We start from the raw sequence: 14,484 nt of genomic DNA, 5'->3' as shown, positions 1-14,484 counted from the left end.
ACATATGTATCCGCTACAAAACCTAAACCCTAACCTCAACCTCACCAAACACCTAGTGATCCATCAGGTGCACATGGCTGTCACTCAAAGAAAGGAGTTATTTTTGGCACCAAGAAAATAAATGAAAGATGTAAGCAAGCGAATGAAGAGCTTTACTGTTATTCCATATGCTGTTTAAAAGTGTCTAATTTGCTTTGATAGTAAATTAATTTTCAGTGGAAAGATCTGAAGTTGTGTTACATCCTAAACATTTTAAAATGCCATTAAAAGGGAGAGGTGTTGTCCCCCTCTAAACAAAGAAGAAAAACAGTTAAAATTCTGTCATGTTATAAAATATTTTGTCATGTTATGAATATTTGATGCCATGAAGTGATTTTACTTAGACATAGTTAAAGGTCAAATGCATTTCACAATCAGAAATCACAGGAATGCAGTAAGTGTGCTATTTCTGACCACATCACGCAGTCCTCGTTGAGACTAATCTCTCCATAATTTACTGCCTCGCTGACTCCAGATGTCAACAGGTGACTTCAACTTTCAGTAGTGCCTAACAACCACACACACACACACGCATGCACACGCGCGCACACACACATGCACAGCACACAAGCTCATAGTAAGCAAATGGTATTCATGAAAAGGGAGAGAGAGAGAATAAATCAACCTGAGTGTCATGTCTCTAATCTCCTGTCATGGAAACTATTCTCTCTGATCTTGCCACAGTCATTCCATTAATGATAAGCACGATCTGCATGTGTGTGTGCCTGTGTGTGTGTGTATGTGTGTGTGTGTGTGTGTGTGTGCCCATGTGTGTGTTTATATGTGTGTGTGTGTGTGTGTGTGTGTGTGTGTGTGTGTGTGTGTGTGTGTGCGTGTGCCCGTGTGTGTGTGTGTGTGTGTGTGTGTGTGTGTGTGTGTGTGTGTGTGTGTGTGAGCCCGTGTGTGTGTGCGTGTGTGCATGCGTGCGTGCGTGCGTGTGTGTGTGCCCGTGTGTGTATATATGAGTGTGTTTGTGTCGGAACAAACTGATCTAAAATTCCAGAAAGTCACACACCATCACACTCAATTGTAGATAAGCTAGTTAAGAAATAAGATTCTTCTCACATATTCACACATACAGACATAATTGCAACTGTAATAATTGCTATTACATAAGTCATGATTCTCTCTCTCTCTGTTACACACACACACACACACACACACACACACACACACAGCCTACCTACATCCTGCATGGCTTCCTCTTCCAAATTAACTCAGTCTGCAGTGGGTCTCTCAAACACAGAATCCCAGCACCATCACCATCTCTGTGGCACCTCCTCTCTCTCTCTCTCTCTCTCTCTCTCTCTCTCTCTCTCTCTTTCTCTCTCTCTCCCTCCCTACCTCGTCCAAAGTGCCGTCCTCTCTGTCTCCCTATCACACTGTCTCTCTCACACAGTTAACACAGAGGCATAACAATGCACACACACACACACACACACACACACACACACACACACACACACACACACACACACACACACACACAGCAAAACAAAAGCTGAAGACAGAGTAGGGCAGAGGTAGCAAGACAGACAGACAGGTAGAGTGTACAGCTAAGACATACAGACAGACAGACAGGTAGAGTGTACAGCTAAGACATACAGACAGACAGACAGGTAGAGTGTACAGCTAAGACATACAGATAGACAGACAGTTAGAGTGTAAAGCTAAGACATACAGACAGACAGACAGGTAGAGTGTACAGCTAAGAAAGACAGACAGACAGATAGTGTATAGCTAAGACAAGACTGACAGACAGACAGGTAAAGTGTACAGTTAAGACATACATACAGAGAGGTAGATTGTTCAGCTAAAACAGACAGACAGAGTGTACAGCTAAGAAAGACAGACAGACAGAGTGTACAGACAGACAGACAGACAAGAACACTTCGGCTGTCCTAGAGAAAAAAATAATATTCCACACAAGAGGAAAAAAGAAACGTCACCCCACAAGTACACACATACACTGGCCACTGCCAGGGAAAGTCCCAAATGAAGCTACCGATGGGCTTCACACTCTCTCCGTGTGTGTGTGTGTGTGTGTGTGTGTGTGTGTGTGTGTGTGTGTGTGTGTGTGTGTGTGTGTGTGTGTGTGCCCCAGCGTGCACGAGTTCACATTCCTCTACCCAGACTCAGTCATTAAGAGATGCCAGAGATGAGAGATGGACAGAGACAGAAAGATGCAAAAAGAAAGAGAGAGGGACACATACACAAACAGAGTGAGTGAGAGAAAGACAGAGAGAGTGATGAAGATAGTGAAGGAGGGAGTGAGGGAGAGAGGGAGACATACACAGACAGAGGACATGGAAAATGTATACTCACACACACACACACACACACACACACACACACACACTCACTCACTCACTCACTCACTCACTCACTCACTCACTCACTCACTCACTCACTCACTCACTCACTCACTCACTCACTCACTCACTCACTCACTCACTCACACACACACACACACACACACACACACACACACACACACACACACACACACACACACACACACACACACACACACACACACACACACACACACACACACAGGCTCTCATGGGTTTAAATAGGTTTAGCCATGAGACAGAAATAGCCTCAGGCTGGACTGCACACTGAAACACACACAAGTAATAAACTCAGCACACATGAATGCACTCTAACCCTAACCTACCCTAATCCTAACTCTAACCTTAACCCTACCCCAACCCTATCCTACCCTAACCCTAACTCTAACTGTAACCCTAACAATAAAACCTAGCCCTACCCCTAACCCTAACCTACCCTAACAATAATCCTACCCCTAACCTACCCTAACCCCCAACTCCAACCCTAACCCCTAATCCTAATTTTAAATCTAACCCAACCCTAACCCTAAACTACCCCTGCCTAACCACTTGGCTAACATCTAATTGGAGTTATGTAGCAATGGCAACAAGCTGACCTACCCCCATGTTTATCACGGTGGAACCACACACACCTGTGATTGAATGTAATTGGTTGTGTGTGAGGTGTGTGTGTGTGGATGGTTGTGTGAGAGGTGTGTGTGGACTGTGAGAGAGAGGAAGAGAAAGAGAAAAGAGTGTGTGTGTGTGTGTGTGTGTGTGTGTGTGTGTGTGTGTGTGTGTGTGTGTGTGTGTGTGTGTGTGTGTGTGTGTGTGTGTGTGTGTACTCACCGTCCAATGAGAGCCAGTCTAGCTGTGAGCTGGGCAGTGATGTAGCATTACGAGCCCGATACTCAAACAGCACTGATGATGAAACAGCGTCCAAACCCTTCATCACACGCAGAGCCACCACACCTGCTTCATGAGCTACACACACACCACACACACACACACACACACACACACACACACACATATATACACACCACACACACACACACACACACACACACACACACACCATACACACACACACACACACACACACATATATACACACCATACATACACACACCATACACACACACAGACACACACATATATACACACCATACATACACATACCATACACACACACACACACACACACACACACACACACCATGCACACATATATATATACACACCATAGATACACACACCATACACACACGCACACACATATACCCACACCATACATACACACACCATACACACATACACACACACACACACACACACACACACACACACACACACACACATACACACACACACACACATATATACACACCATACATACACATACCATACACACACACACACCATGCACACATATATACACACACCATACATACACACACCATACATACACACACACACACACCATGCACACACACACACACACACATATACACACACCATACACCCATATACACACACACACACACACACACACACACATATATATACACACACCACACACACACACACACACATATACACACACACCATACACACATATACACACACACCACACACCATACACACATATATACACACACCATACATACACATACACCATACACACATATATACACACACCATACATACACATACCATACACACACATATATACACACACCATACACACACACACACACACACACACCATGCACACATATATACACATACCATAGATACACATACCATACACACACATATACAGACACACCATACACACACACACACCATACATACACATACACACATATATACACACACCATACATACACATACCATACACACACATATACACACACACAAAGGGAGTGAGAATGAGACAATGTTTACATTGTCCTACCAAATCAAAAATCTAAACATTTAGCAAATGCAAAACAGAAACACAGCGCCCTCACATGGATATAAAGCAACATAGCAGGTGTGTGTGTGTGTGTGTGTGTGTGTGTGTGTGTGTGTGTGTGTGTGTGTGTGTGTGTGTGTCTATATGTGTGTGTGTGTGTGTGTGCATACTCACCTGGGCAGTAGCAACGCAGCACACCTGCTTGTATGAGTGTGGCAGGAACGCTGCTTTGATCAAACACACACGAGTACCTGACACTCTCCTCTGACCATGGACCTGTGATCAACACCTTCACCCCCCCCTGTGTGAGAGTGGGGCAGAAGAGACAGGAAGGGGGGGAAGAGGGGTGGGAGTGAGAGAGAGGGGGGGGAGGGAGAGGGAGGGAGAGGGAGAGAGAGGGAGGGAGGGAGAGTGAAGTAGAGGGAGGGAGAGGGAGAGAGAGAGAGAGAGAGAGAGAGGGAGGGAGAGAGAGGATGAAGGGTGGATTACTGTGTCATGAGCGTAACTGTGCCAAACTTTGTAGGTATTTTAATGTTACTGTGCCAGTTAGCTGGAAGCATCTTACCTCTGGATAAGACCACTCAGGTGAGAAATCTGTGATACTGGTCAGACACAGGGAGCCTTCTCCTAGTCCAGGGTGTGTGTGGGAGTGTGTGTGTGTGTGAGTAAGGATGGGGAACGGTAAGTAGGAGGTGGCTGGTGTTGGCTGGGGTGGCACCATATACCGCACGGGGAATGTGGGCGGGGCCAGGGCGGGGATTTGGCAGGAACTGGACTGTTGAGTGTTTAGGTGATGTATCTCCTCAGTGATGAGCTCAGATATCAGATCAGGGAAGGCGGAGTCAAATGACAGTTCTGCCCCCTCGTTGTCTGGAGGTGTGGCACTGGAACTGTGGGTAGTGTCCATGGGTGTCTCCTCAGATTCAAAGTCTCGCAAAATGGGTGGAGATTTCTCCTCCTTAATCTGAACAGGGCTACTATGTACACCGGGTGGGTGTACAATCATGTCAACGCGCGTGTGTGAAGGTGTGTGTGCGTCTGTGTGTGTGGTCGAGGGGGTGTGTGTGTGTGTGTGTAAAGCTGGTTGGCTCAGACTGTGTCTCAGACCTCGTCCTGGGTGGCTCGCAGCCTGAGTGTGTGTGTGTCCAGGAGTGTGTGTGTGTGTCATTATAAGACCAGACCGTGTGTGTGTGTGTGTCATCATGACACTAGACTGCGCGTCACCATAGTGATTCTGCCTAGGCTCTGCTCTCTCCCCAACTCCAGGCAGCTGATTGGTCGGTGGCTGTTTTGGCAAGAGCTGACTGGGTATAATTTGGTTGGGTTGATGGTCTGGGTGCTGATTGGACAAGCAGTGTGTAGGCAGCAGCTGGCTGTGCTGGCGTGGTGGTTCTGGCGTGAGCAGCTCACGTTCATCGCAGTCAGGAGGCTGCTGCACAAACAGGGGGGAGGAGCTTTGGTGGGAGGAGCTTTGGTGGGAGGAGCTTTGGTGGGTGACATCCAATGGTGATGAAGAGTCCCGAGCGTGAAGACCGGGACTTAAGGGCTGGGAGAGCGAATCAAGACCCAGGGAGGAGTCAAGACAGAGCTGAGGAAGAGTGGAGGAAGAACAGGAGGGAGAGAGAGAGAAGGAGAGAGAGGGGGAGTGAGAGGAGGAGCTGGGAGTAGAGGTGGGTGGAGAGAGTGAAGAAAGGGATGAAGGAGGAGATGCTGGGGAAAGAGAGAGCACCAGGGATGGAGAGGCTTGTGGAGAGGAGGAAGGGGGCGGGGACGGACAAGAGGAGGCGGAGTTAGTTGGGTTGGGAGGCATCAGGGAGGAGCCACCATACGTTTGGCCTTGTTTGGGGCTGTTGAGAAAGGAGTCGGGGTCAAAGGGCATTGGGGCACAGGGTGCGATGGTGGGAACAGAGGCAGAGCCAGTCGACAGGGGGGGAGGGGCCAATAAAGAGGGGGCGGGGCCACGGAGCACGCTGCTAGGTGTGTCTGAAAGAATGCGATCGGTCAACAGTAGCCCTCCAATTACAGGACTTGGCAGGAGAGTGAGTGACAGTGTAGCCACACCCTGAGTGGGAGGAGCTTTACGAGAGGGCGGCATGGGGCTGGGAGGGGAGGAGACAGTGGGAGGAGAGGGCGTGTCCTGTTTGGGTGGAACAGGAGACAGGACAATTCTGCCGCCCGCACGTGTGAGTGACAGGTGTGTGGATCCCAGCTCGTCTTTAGACTCCTCCCCTCCTCCACCCAGAGCCGCAGTGGTCGTCATGACTATCACCGCATTCTGTGGTAGAGCAACTGTTGCCAGACCACTACGCTGGTCACCATAGAAACCACTTCCGTTGCTAAGGGCGATGGTGGCGGCACGCTGCATTAGGGGCGGACTGGAAGAGGAAGTGGAGGGTGATGTTATTCCTCCACCGTCTGGAACTGGGCTGCTGCCTCTCGGCCTACCAGATGCCTGCGTTCTGTCAGAGGCCACGCCCCCTGATGACACATCCCCCACCCCAGACTCTGGACTGACCCCTCCTCCTACAACCTCGTTGGTTAGATTCTGCACCTCAGTGAGGGCGGGACAGAGGGAGGGGCGGCTCGGCAGCTTTGGAGAGATGATGCGATGTTTGGTGCTGGTACACCGGTGAGGAATGTTCACTCCAGGAGAGGCTGAAACACACACACACACACACACACACACACGCCTATCAGTTATCTTGAGAAGCCACAAAGTGGACTATTGGAGGTTGTAATTTGTCATTAGTATGCAACAAATAGTGTGAGAGAGTATTGTGTGTGTGTGTGTGTGTGTGTGTGTGTGTGTGTGTGTGTATGTGTGTGTGTGTGTGTGTGTGTGTGTGTGTGTGTTGTGAGTGTGTGTGTGTGTGTGTGTGTGTGTGTGTGTGTGTGTGTGTGTGTTTGTGAGTGTGTGTGCGCATTGCTGGGTGATACTGACAAATACAATGTGTAAGCGTGGTTGGGGTTTGGAGTATATTGCCATGGATAGAGAGGCAGGTGTGTGAGCGTGGTTGGGGTTTGGAGTACCGTATTTTCCGGATTATAAGTCACACTTTTTTTCATAGTTTGGCCAGGGGTGCGACTTATACTCCGGAGCGATTTATAGCCCGGAAAATACGGCACGCATATTGAGAAACGGCCATGGTAATTTCACATGTTCGCTATTTTCACACTGCAAGAGGCTCTAGGCTTGTGTACCTGCTACTTCTGTACCACTGAAAATTAAAAAAAAGAAATAAAGTTTCAACATAAAAAAAATTACAACTGAGAAGGAGTGAAAAAAATGCCATCGAAAATAAAATCATATTCTGCAGATTACAAACTGCAATTAGTGAAATATGCAGCCAAAAACGGTAATCGACAGGCAGAAAAAAAGTGAGCGAGAAACTTGTGAGGGACTGGCGAAAAGCAGAGGTTACTCTTACTGCAATGAGAAAAACTAAAAAAAGCTAATGGTGGGCTAAAAGCTAGGTGGCCACAGCTAGAGGAACGAGTTCACACATGGGTTTGTTGTCGTTATCTGAATAACTGTTCAAGTTACCCTAACTTGGACGTTATTAAATAACCTCCCCCCCAAAAAAATGGGACTTATACTCCGGTGCGTCGTATATGTTTTTTTCTTCTTCACTGTGCATTTTTTGGCTGGTGCGACTTATAGTCCAGAGTGACGTATAGTCCGGAAAATACAGTATATTGCCATGGTTACAGAGGCAGATGTGTGTGCGTGGTTGGGATTTGGAGTATATTACCATGGTTACAGAGGCAGGTGTGTGTGCGTGGTTGGGGTTTGGAGTATATTACCATGGTTACAGAGGCAGGTGTGTGTGCGTGGTTGGGGTTTGGAGTATATTACCACAGTTACAGAGGCAGGTGTGTGTGCGTGGTTGGGGTTTGGAGTATATTACCATGGTTACAGAGGCAGGTGTGTGTGCGTGGTTGGGGTTTGGAGTATATTACCACAGTTACAGAGGCAGGTGTGTGTGCGTGGTTGGGATTTGGAGTATATTACCATGGTTACAGAGGCAGGTGTGTGTGCGTGGTTGGGGTTTGGAGTATATTACCATGGTTACAGAGGCAGGTGTGTGTGCGTGGTTGGGGTTTGGTCTGTTGAGACTCCAGAATCTGCTGCACCAGCTGCTCAATGGAGAGATCAGACCCATTCATACCAGAACCAGAACCACACCACTTCATACTGTAAACTACACACACACACACACACACACACACACACACACACACACACACACACACACACACACACACACACACACACACACACACACACACACATAGAATTTACTGTGTGTCAATCATTAACAGAATGTTAAAATTGATGTATGCTAGCTAGTGTTTCCCTTCTAGTAGACCTCACCATCACCTAACCACACCATCACCACCTAACCACACCATCACCACCATCACCTAACCTCACCATCACCTCCATCACCTAACCACACCATCACCTCACCATCACCTAACCACACCATCACCTCCATCACCTAACCACACCATCACCTCACCATCACCTAACCACACAATCGCCATTACCTCCATCACCTAACCACACCATCACCTCACCATCACCTAACCTCACCATCACCTCACCATCACCTAACCACACAATCGCCATTACCTCCATCACCTAACCACACCATCACCTCACCATCACCTAACCTCACCATCACCTCACCATCACCTAACCACACAATCGCCATTACCTCCATCACCTAACCACACAATCTCCATCACCTCTATCACCCAACCACAACATCACCTCACCATCACCTAACCACACCATCACCTCACTATCACCTCACCATCACCTAACCTCACCATCACCTCCATCACCTAACCACACCATCACCTCCATCACCTAACCACACCATCACCTCACCATCACCTAACCACACCATCACCTCCATCACCTAACCACACCATTACCTAACCAACACCTCCATCACCTAACCACACCATCACCTCACCATCACCTAACCTCACCATCACCTAACCACACCAACACCTCCATCACCTAACCACACCATCACCTCCATCACCTAACCACACCAACACCTCCATCACCTAACCACACCATCACCTCCATCACCTAACCACACCAACACCTCCATCATCTAACCTCACCATCACCTAACCACACCATCACCTCCATCACCTAACCACACCAACACCTCCATCACCTAACCTCACCATCACCTCCATCACCTAACCACACCAACACCTCACCATCACCTAACCTCACCATCACCTCCATCACCTAACCACACCAACACCTCCATCACCAACACCTCCATCACCTAACCACACAATCACCATTACCTCCATCACCTAACCACACAATCTCCATCACCTCCATCACCCAACCACAACACAATCACCTCCTTTTCTTTATTTCTTTCTGTCTAAATTGTTGTTGTTGTCATGGTGACCGGTGTCGGCCAGAGGAGGATGGGCTCCCCCCCTGAGTCTTGGTTCCTCTCAAGGTTTCTTCCTCATGCAAAAAGCTAGGGAGTTTATCTTGCCACTGTCGCCCTTGGCTTGCTCACTGGGGGCTAGGACTCGGCACTTGTAAAGCTGCTTTGTGACAACAACTGTTGTAAAAAGCACTATATAAATAAAATTTGATTGATTGATTGATTGAACGTCACCTCACCATCACCTAACCACACCATCACCACCATCACCTAACCTCACCATCACCTCCATCACCTAACCACACCATCACCTCCATCACCTAACCACACCATCACCTCCATCACCTAACCACACCATCACCACCATCACCTAACCTCACCATCACCTCCATCACCTAACCACACCATCACCTAACCACACCATCATCTCCATCACCTCACCACACCATCACCTCCATCACCTAACCTCACCATCACCTCCATCACCTAACCACACCATCACCTCCATCACCTCACCACACCATCACCTCCATCACCTAACCACACCATCACCTAACCACACCATCATCTCCATCACCTTACCACACCATCACCTCACCATCACCTAACCACACCATCACCTAACCACACCATCACCTCACCATCACCTCCATCACCTAACCACACCAACACCTCACCATCACCTAACCACACCAACACCTCCATCACCTAACCACACCATCACCTCCATCAACTAACCACACCATCACCTCCATCACCAACACCTCACCATCACCTAACCACACCAACACCTCCATCACCTAACCACACCATCACCTCCATCAACTAACCACACCAACACCTCCATCACCTAACCACACCAACACCTCCATCACCTAACCTCACCATCACCTCCATCACCTAACCTCACCATCACCTCACCACACCATCACCTCCATCACCTAATCAACACCTCCATCACCTAACCACAGCATCACCACCTAACCACACCATCACCTCACCACACTATCACCATCACCTCCATCACCTAACCACACCATCACCTCATCAACTAACCACGCCATCACCTAACCACACTATCACCTCCATCACCTAACCACACCATCACCTCATCAACTAATCACACCATCACCTCCAACACCATCACCTCACCACACAATCACCATCACCTCCATCACCTAACCACACCATCACCTCATCAACTAACCACGCCATCACCTAACCACACTATCACCTCCATCACCTAACCACACCATCACCTCATCAACTAATCACACCATCACCTCCATCACCATCACCTCACCACACAATCACCATCACCTCCATCACCATCACCTCACCACACAATCACCAAAACCTCCATCACCTAACCACACAATCACCAACACCTCCATCACCTAACCACACCATCACCATCACCTCACTTTCACCTCCATCACCTAACCACACCCTCCTCTATGGAAAATATCTGATTAATCTAAAATGATGACACTCCATAAAAACATAAAATACATAAAAATGTCCTGGATTGTATGCACACATACCTGCATATGAACTGCATATTGGTCTGTCATATGTGAATTTATGACTGGATACTTGTACTTCTGATTGGTTACTCACACATGGGTTTGAGTTGTGACTGGTTACTCACACATGGGTTTGAGTTGTGACTGGTTACTCACACATGGGTTTGAGTTGTGACTGGTTACTCACACATGGGTTTGAGTTGTGATTGGTTACTCACACATGGGTTTGAGTTGTGATTGGTTACTCACACATGGGTTTGAGTTGTGACTGGTTACTCACACATGGGTTTGAGTTGTGATTGGTTACTCACACATGGGTTTGAGTTGTGATTGGTTACTCACACATGGGTTTGAGTTGTGACTGGTTACTCACACATGGGTTTGAGTTGTGAGAGCAGGTCCTCTCGGCTCCAGCGGAGACCGTCCCGTCGGTCAGCACACAGCACGGGCCCACACACTTTCCCACTGTCCTCCACACTTGGGACATTCAGATAGTGGACCAGTACAATATCTGGGTTCTACACACACACACACACACACAAGAACATCGTCACAGGAGACACAGAAACATGGACATTGTCATGGACAGACACACTCATACAAACAGACACACACACACACACACACACACACACACACACAGACACACAGGTGTGCATCTGAAACATGCATTAAAACCTGTGATAACTCTACTGCTAACACATTCAAACACCACTAAACACACTTTCTAACTCTATCATTAACTGTAGTTCTAACCCAGAGTTAAACCAACGAACCCTAACCCAATTTTAAGCCTAGTACTAATCCTATTCACTTTCTCCCGATGCAATGGCCCAACTAAGGCATGCTAGGAGGCTTGGGGCGTGCATTTATGAAGAGTGTTAATGTGTTTAAAAAGAGTGCTTGGGTATTTATGAAGGTTAGCCAACCCTGGCTAACACAAATAGCACAGATAGCGACCGGTCACGAGACAGAAACTGACCTGCAGAAGCCAGTAGCACCTCCTGTGGAATGTTGGGATAATGGAGGAATGAACATAACAGCCATACAGACACTGGAGAAAGAGAGAGGAGCGAGAGAAGAGAAGAGAGAGAGGGGAGAGGGAGGAGAGAGGGAGGAAAAGAGAAGGAGGAGAGGAGATGGGATGAGGGAAGAGAGAGAGAGAAGGAGGAGAGGAGAGAGAGAGGGGGGAGTAGAACTTAGGCAGTGTGTAACTTAAAGTGTTCGGTAAAGTATGCTGAATATGTGAAGCGTACAAGTACTCTCCAGGCGTGTGTGAATTTTAATGATCGTGTGTAAGATTTTGTATATGTGTATATGTATGTGTGTGTGAGTGTGTGTGTGTGTGTGTGTGTGTGTGTGTGTGTGTGTGTGTGTGGTTGTGTGTGTGTGTATGTGCGTGTGTATGGTTGTGTGTGTGTGTGTGTGTGGTTGTGTGTGTGTGTGTGTGTGTGTGTGTGAGTGTGTGTGTGTGTGTGTGTGTGTGTATGGTTCTGTGTGTGTGTATGGTTGTGTGTGTGTGTGTGTGTCTCACCTCTGTTTTCTGCACTTTGAGTTTCATGTGATCTTCTCTTGTGGTTTTTCCATCTTTTCGTTTCTTCCAGCAGTATCCGTCCTTCCTGTACTGAACCTTCTTCCTGTTGTACAGTAGAATCGACCCATTCTGTGGCCTGTCCACACACACACACACACACACACACACACACACACACACACACACACACACACACCTTGGAGTAAATAACAGCAGACAATATACACATATTCACACGTGCAATCATATGTGTGAATGTGGGATTGACATGTACACACAAATATATACATAATCACTCATAAGCATTCATCCATGCATACACAGAAGTGACAGTCAGTGTGTGTTACGTGTTGTGTGCATGTGTCTGTGTATTTGCGTGTAAGTGTCTAAGAGGGTGTGTGTTGATGAATGGGGCGGATTACGCACACACACCTGGTCTTGAGTGTGCAAGATAGCCACTCTTCATGTCTGTCAAATGAGATCAAATAGGATGCAATCTCCTGTAAGACAAACCCAACACACACACAGATTAGGTGACGTATCCTGGCATCTCCACATGAATGATGACATGTATGAAATAGTCTCAGGTTCTTTTAGTAGGGCTGGTTTAGTAAAGCTGGTTTAGTAAAGCTGGATTAGTAAGGCTGGATTAGTAAAGCTGGTTTAGTAAAGCTGGATTAGTAAGGCTGGATTAGTAGGGCTAGATTAGTAGGGCTGGTTTAGTAAGGCTGGTTTAGTAAGGCTGGATTAGTAGGGCTGGATTAGTAGGACTAGATTAGTAGGGCTGGTTTAGTAAAGCTGGATTAGTAGGGCTGGATTAGTAGGACTAGATTAGTAGGGCTGGTTTAGTAAGGCTGGATTAGTAGGGCTGGTTTAGGAAGGCTGGTTTAGTAGGGCTAGATTAGTAGGACTAGATTAGTAGGGCTGGATTAGTAAGGCTGGATTAGTAGGGCTAGATTAGTAGGACTAGATTAGTAGGGCTGGTTTAGTAGGGCTGGATCAGTAGGGCTGGTTTAGTAAGGCTGGTTTAGTAAGGCTGGTTTAGTAGGGCTGGTTTAGTAAGGCTGGTTTAGTAGGGCTGGACTAGTAGGGCTGGATTAGTAGGACTAGATTAGTAGGGCTGGTTTAGTAAAGCTGGATTAGTAGGGCTGGATTAGTAGGACTAGATTAGTAGGGCTGGTTTAGTAAGGCTGGATTAGTAGGGCTGGTTTAGTAAGGCTGGATTAGTAGGGCTGGTTTAGTAAGGCTGGTTTAGGAAGGCTGGTTTAGTAGGGCTGGATTAGTAAGGCTGGATTAGTAGGGCTGGTTTAGTAGGGCTGGATCAGTAGGGCTGGATCAGTAGGGCTGGTTTAGTAAGGCTGGTTTAGTAGGGCTGGATCAGTAGGGCTGGTTTAGTAGGGCTAGATTAGTAGCCTTAATAAATACTGTTATTGAATAAACAAACAAGGAGAAGGTTTTATTAAACTGCTGCACACATTTGACCCCAGGGTTAGAGTTAAAGTTAGGGTTAGAGTTAGGGTGCGAGTAACCCACATGAGGTGCGAAATTGAGAGTTGCCTGTGAACTTTTATGAAGCTTCTATTGAAAAGATAAAGCTAATTAAAACTCTTGCCCACAACCCTCACACACACACACACACACACACACACACACACACACA

At 47.3% G+C, this 14,484-nt stretch overlaps 1 protein-coding gene across 2 annotated transcripts in view; it reads right to left on the bottom strand.

Annotated features, from left to right (window-relative positions):
- Positions 1 to 14,484, bottom strand: part of LOC143486728 (calmodulin-binding transcription activator 2-like) — a 71,145-nt gene that overhangs the window by 47,229 nt on the left and 9,432 nt on the right. For both annotated transcript variants that reach the window (XM_076986110.1, XM_076986111.1), the window contains exons 4-11: positions 13,257 to 13,324; positions 12,825 to 12,960; positions 12,273 to 12,344; positions 11,664 to 11,808; positions 8,397 to 8,534; positions 4,898 to 6,987; positions 4,507 to 4,633; positions 3,222 to 3,356 (exon numbers count right to left, since the gene is read on the bottom strand). In XM_076986110.1, the coding sequence (XP_076842225.1) occupies positions 3,222 to 3,356; positions 4,507 to 4,633; positions 4,898 to 6,987; positions 8,397 to 8,534; positions 11,664 to 11,808; positions 12,273 to 12,344; positions 12,825 to 12,960; positions 13,257 to 13,324 (2,911 nt within the window). The remainder of the gene's footprint in view (positions 1 to 3,221; positions 3,357 to 4,506; positions 4,634 to 4,897; positions 6,988 to 8,396; positions 8,535 to 11,663; positions 11,809 to 12,272; positions 12,345 to 12,824; positions 12,961 to 13,256; positions 13,325 to 14,484) is intronic.

Source organism: Brachyhypopomus gauderio, unplaced genomic scaffold (assembly GCF_052324685.1).
Source record: "Brachyhypopomus gauderio isolate BG-103 unplaced genomic scaffold, BGAUD_0.2 sc45, whole genome shotgun sequence".
Lineage (NCBI taxonomy): Eukaryota > Metazoa > Chordata > Actinopteri > Gymnotiformes > Hypopomidae > Brachyhypopomus > Brachyhypopomus gauderio.
Note: the sequence above shows the minus strand (reverse complement) of the source record. Positions and strands in the feature narration are given on the sequence as shown.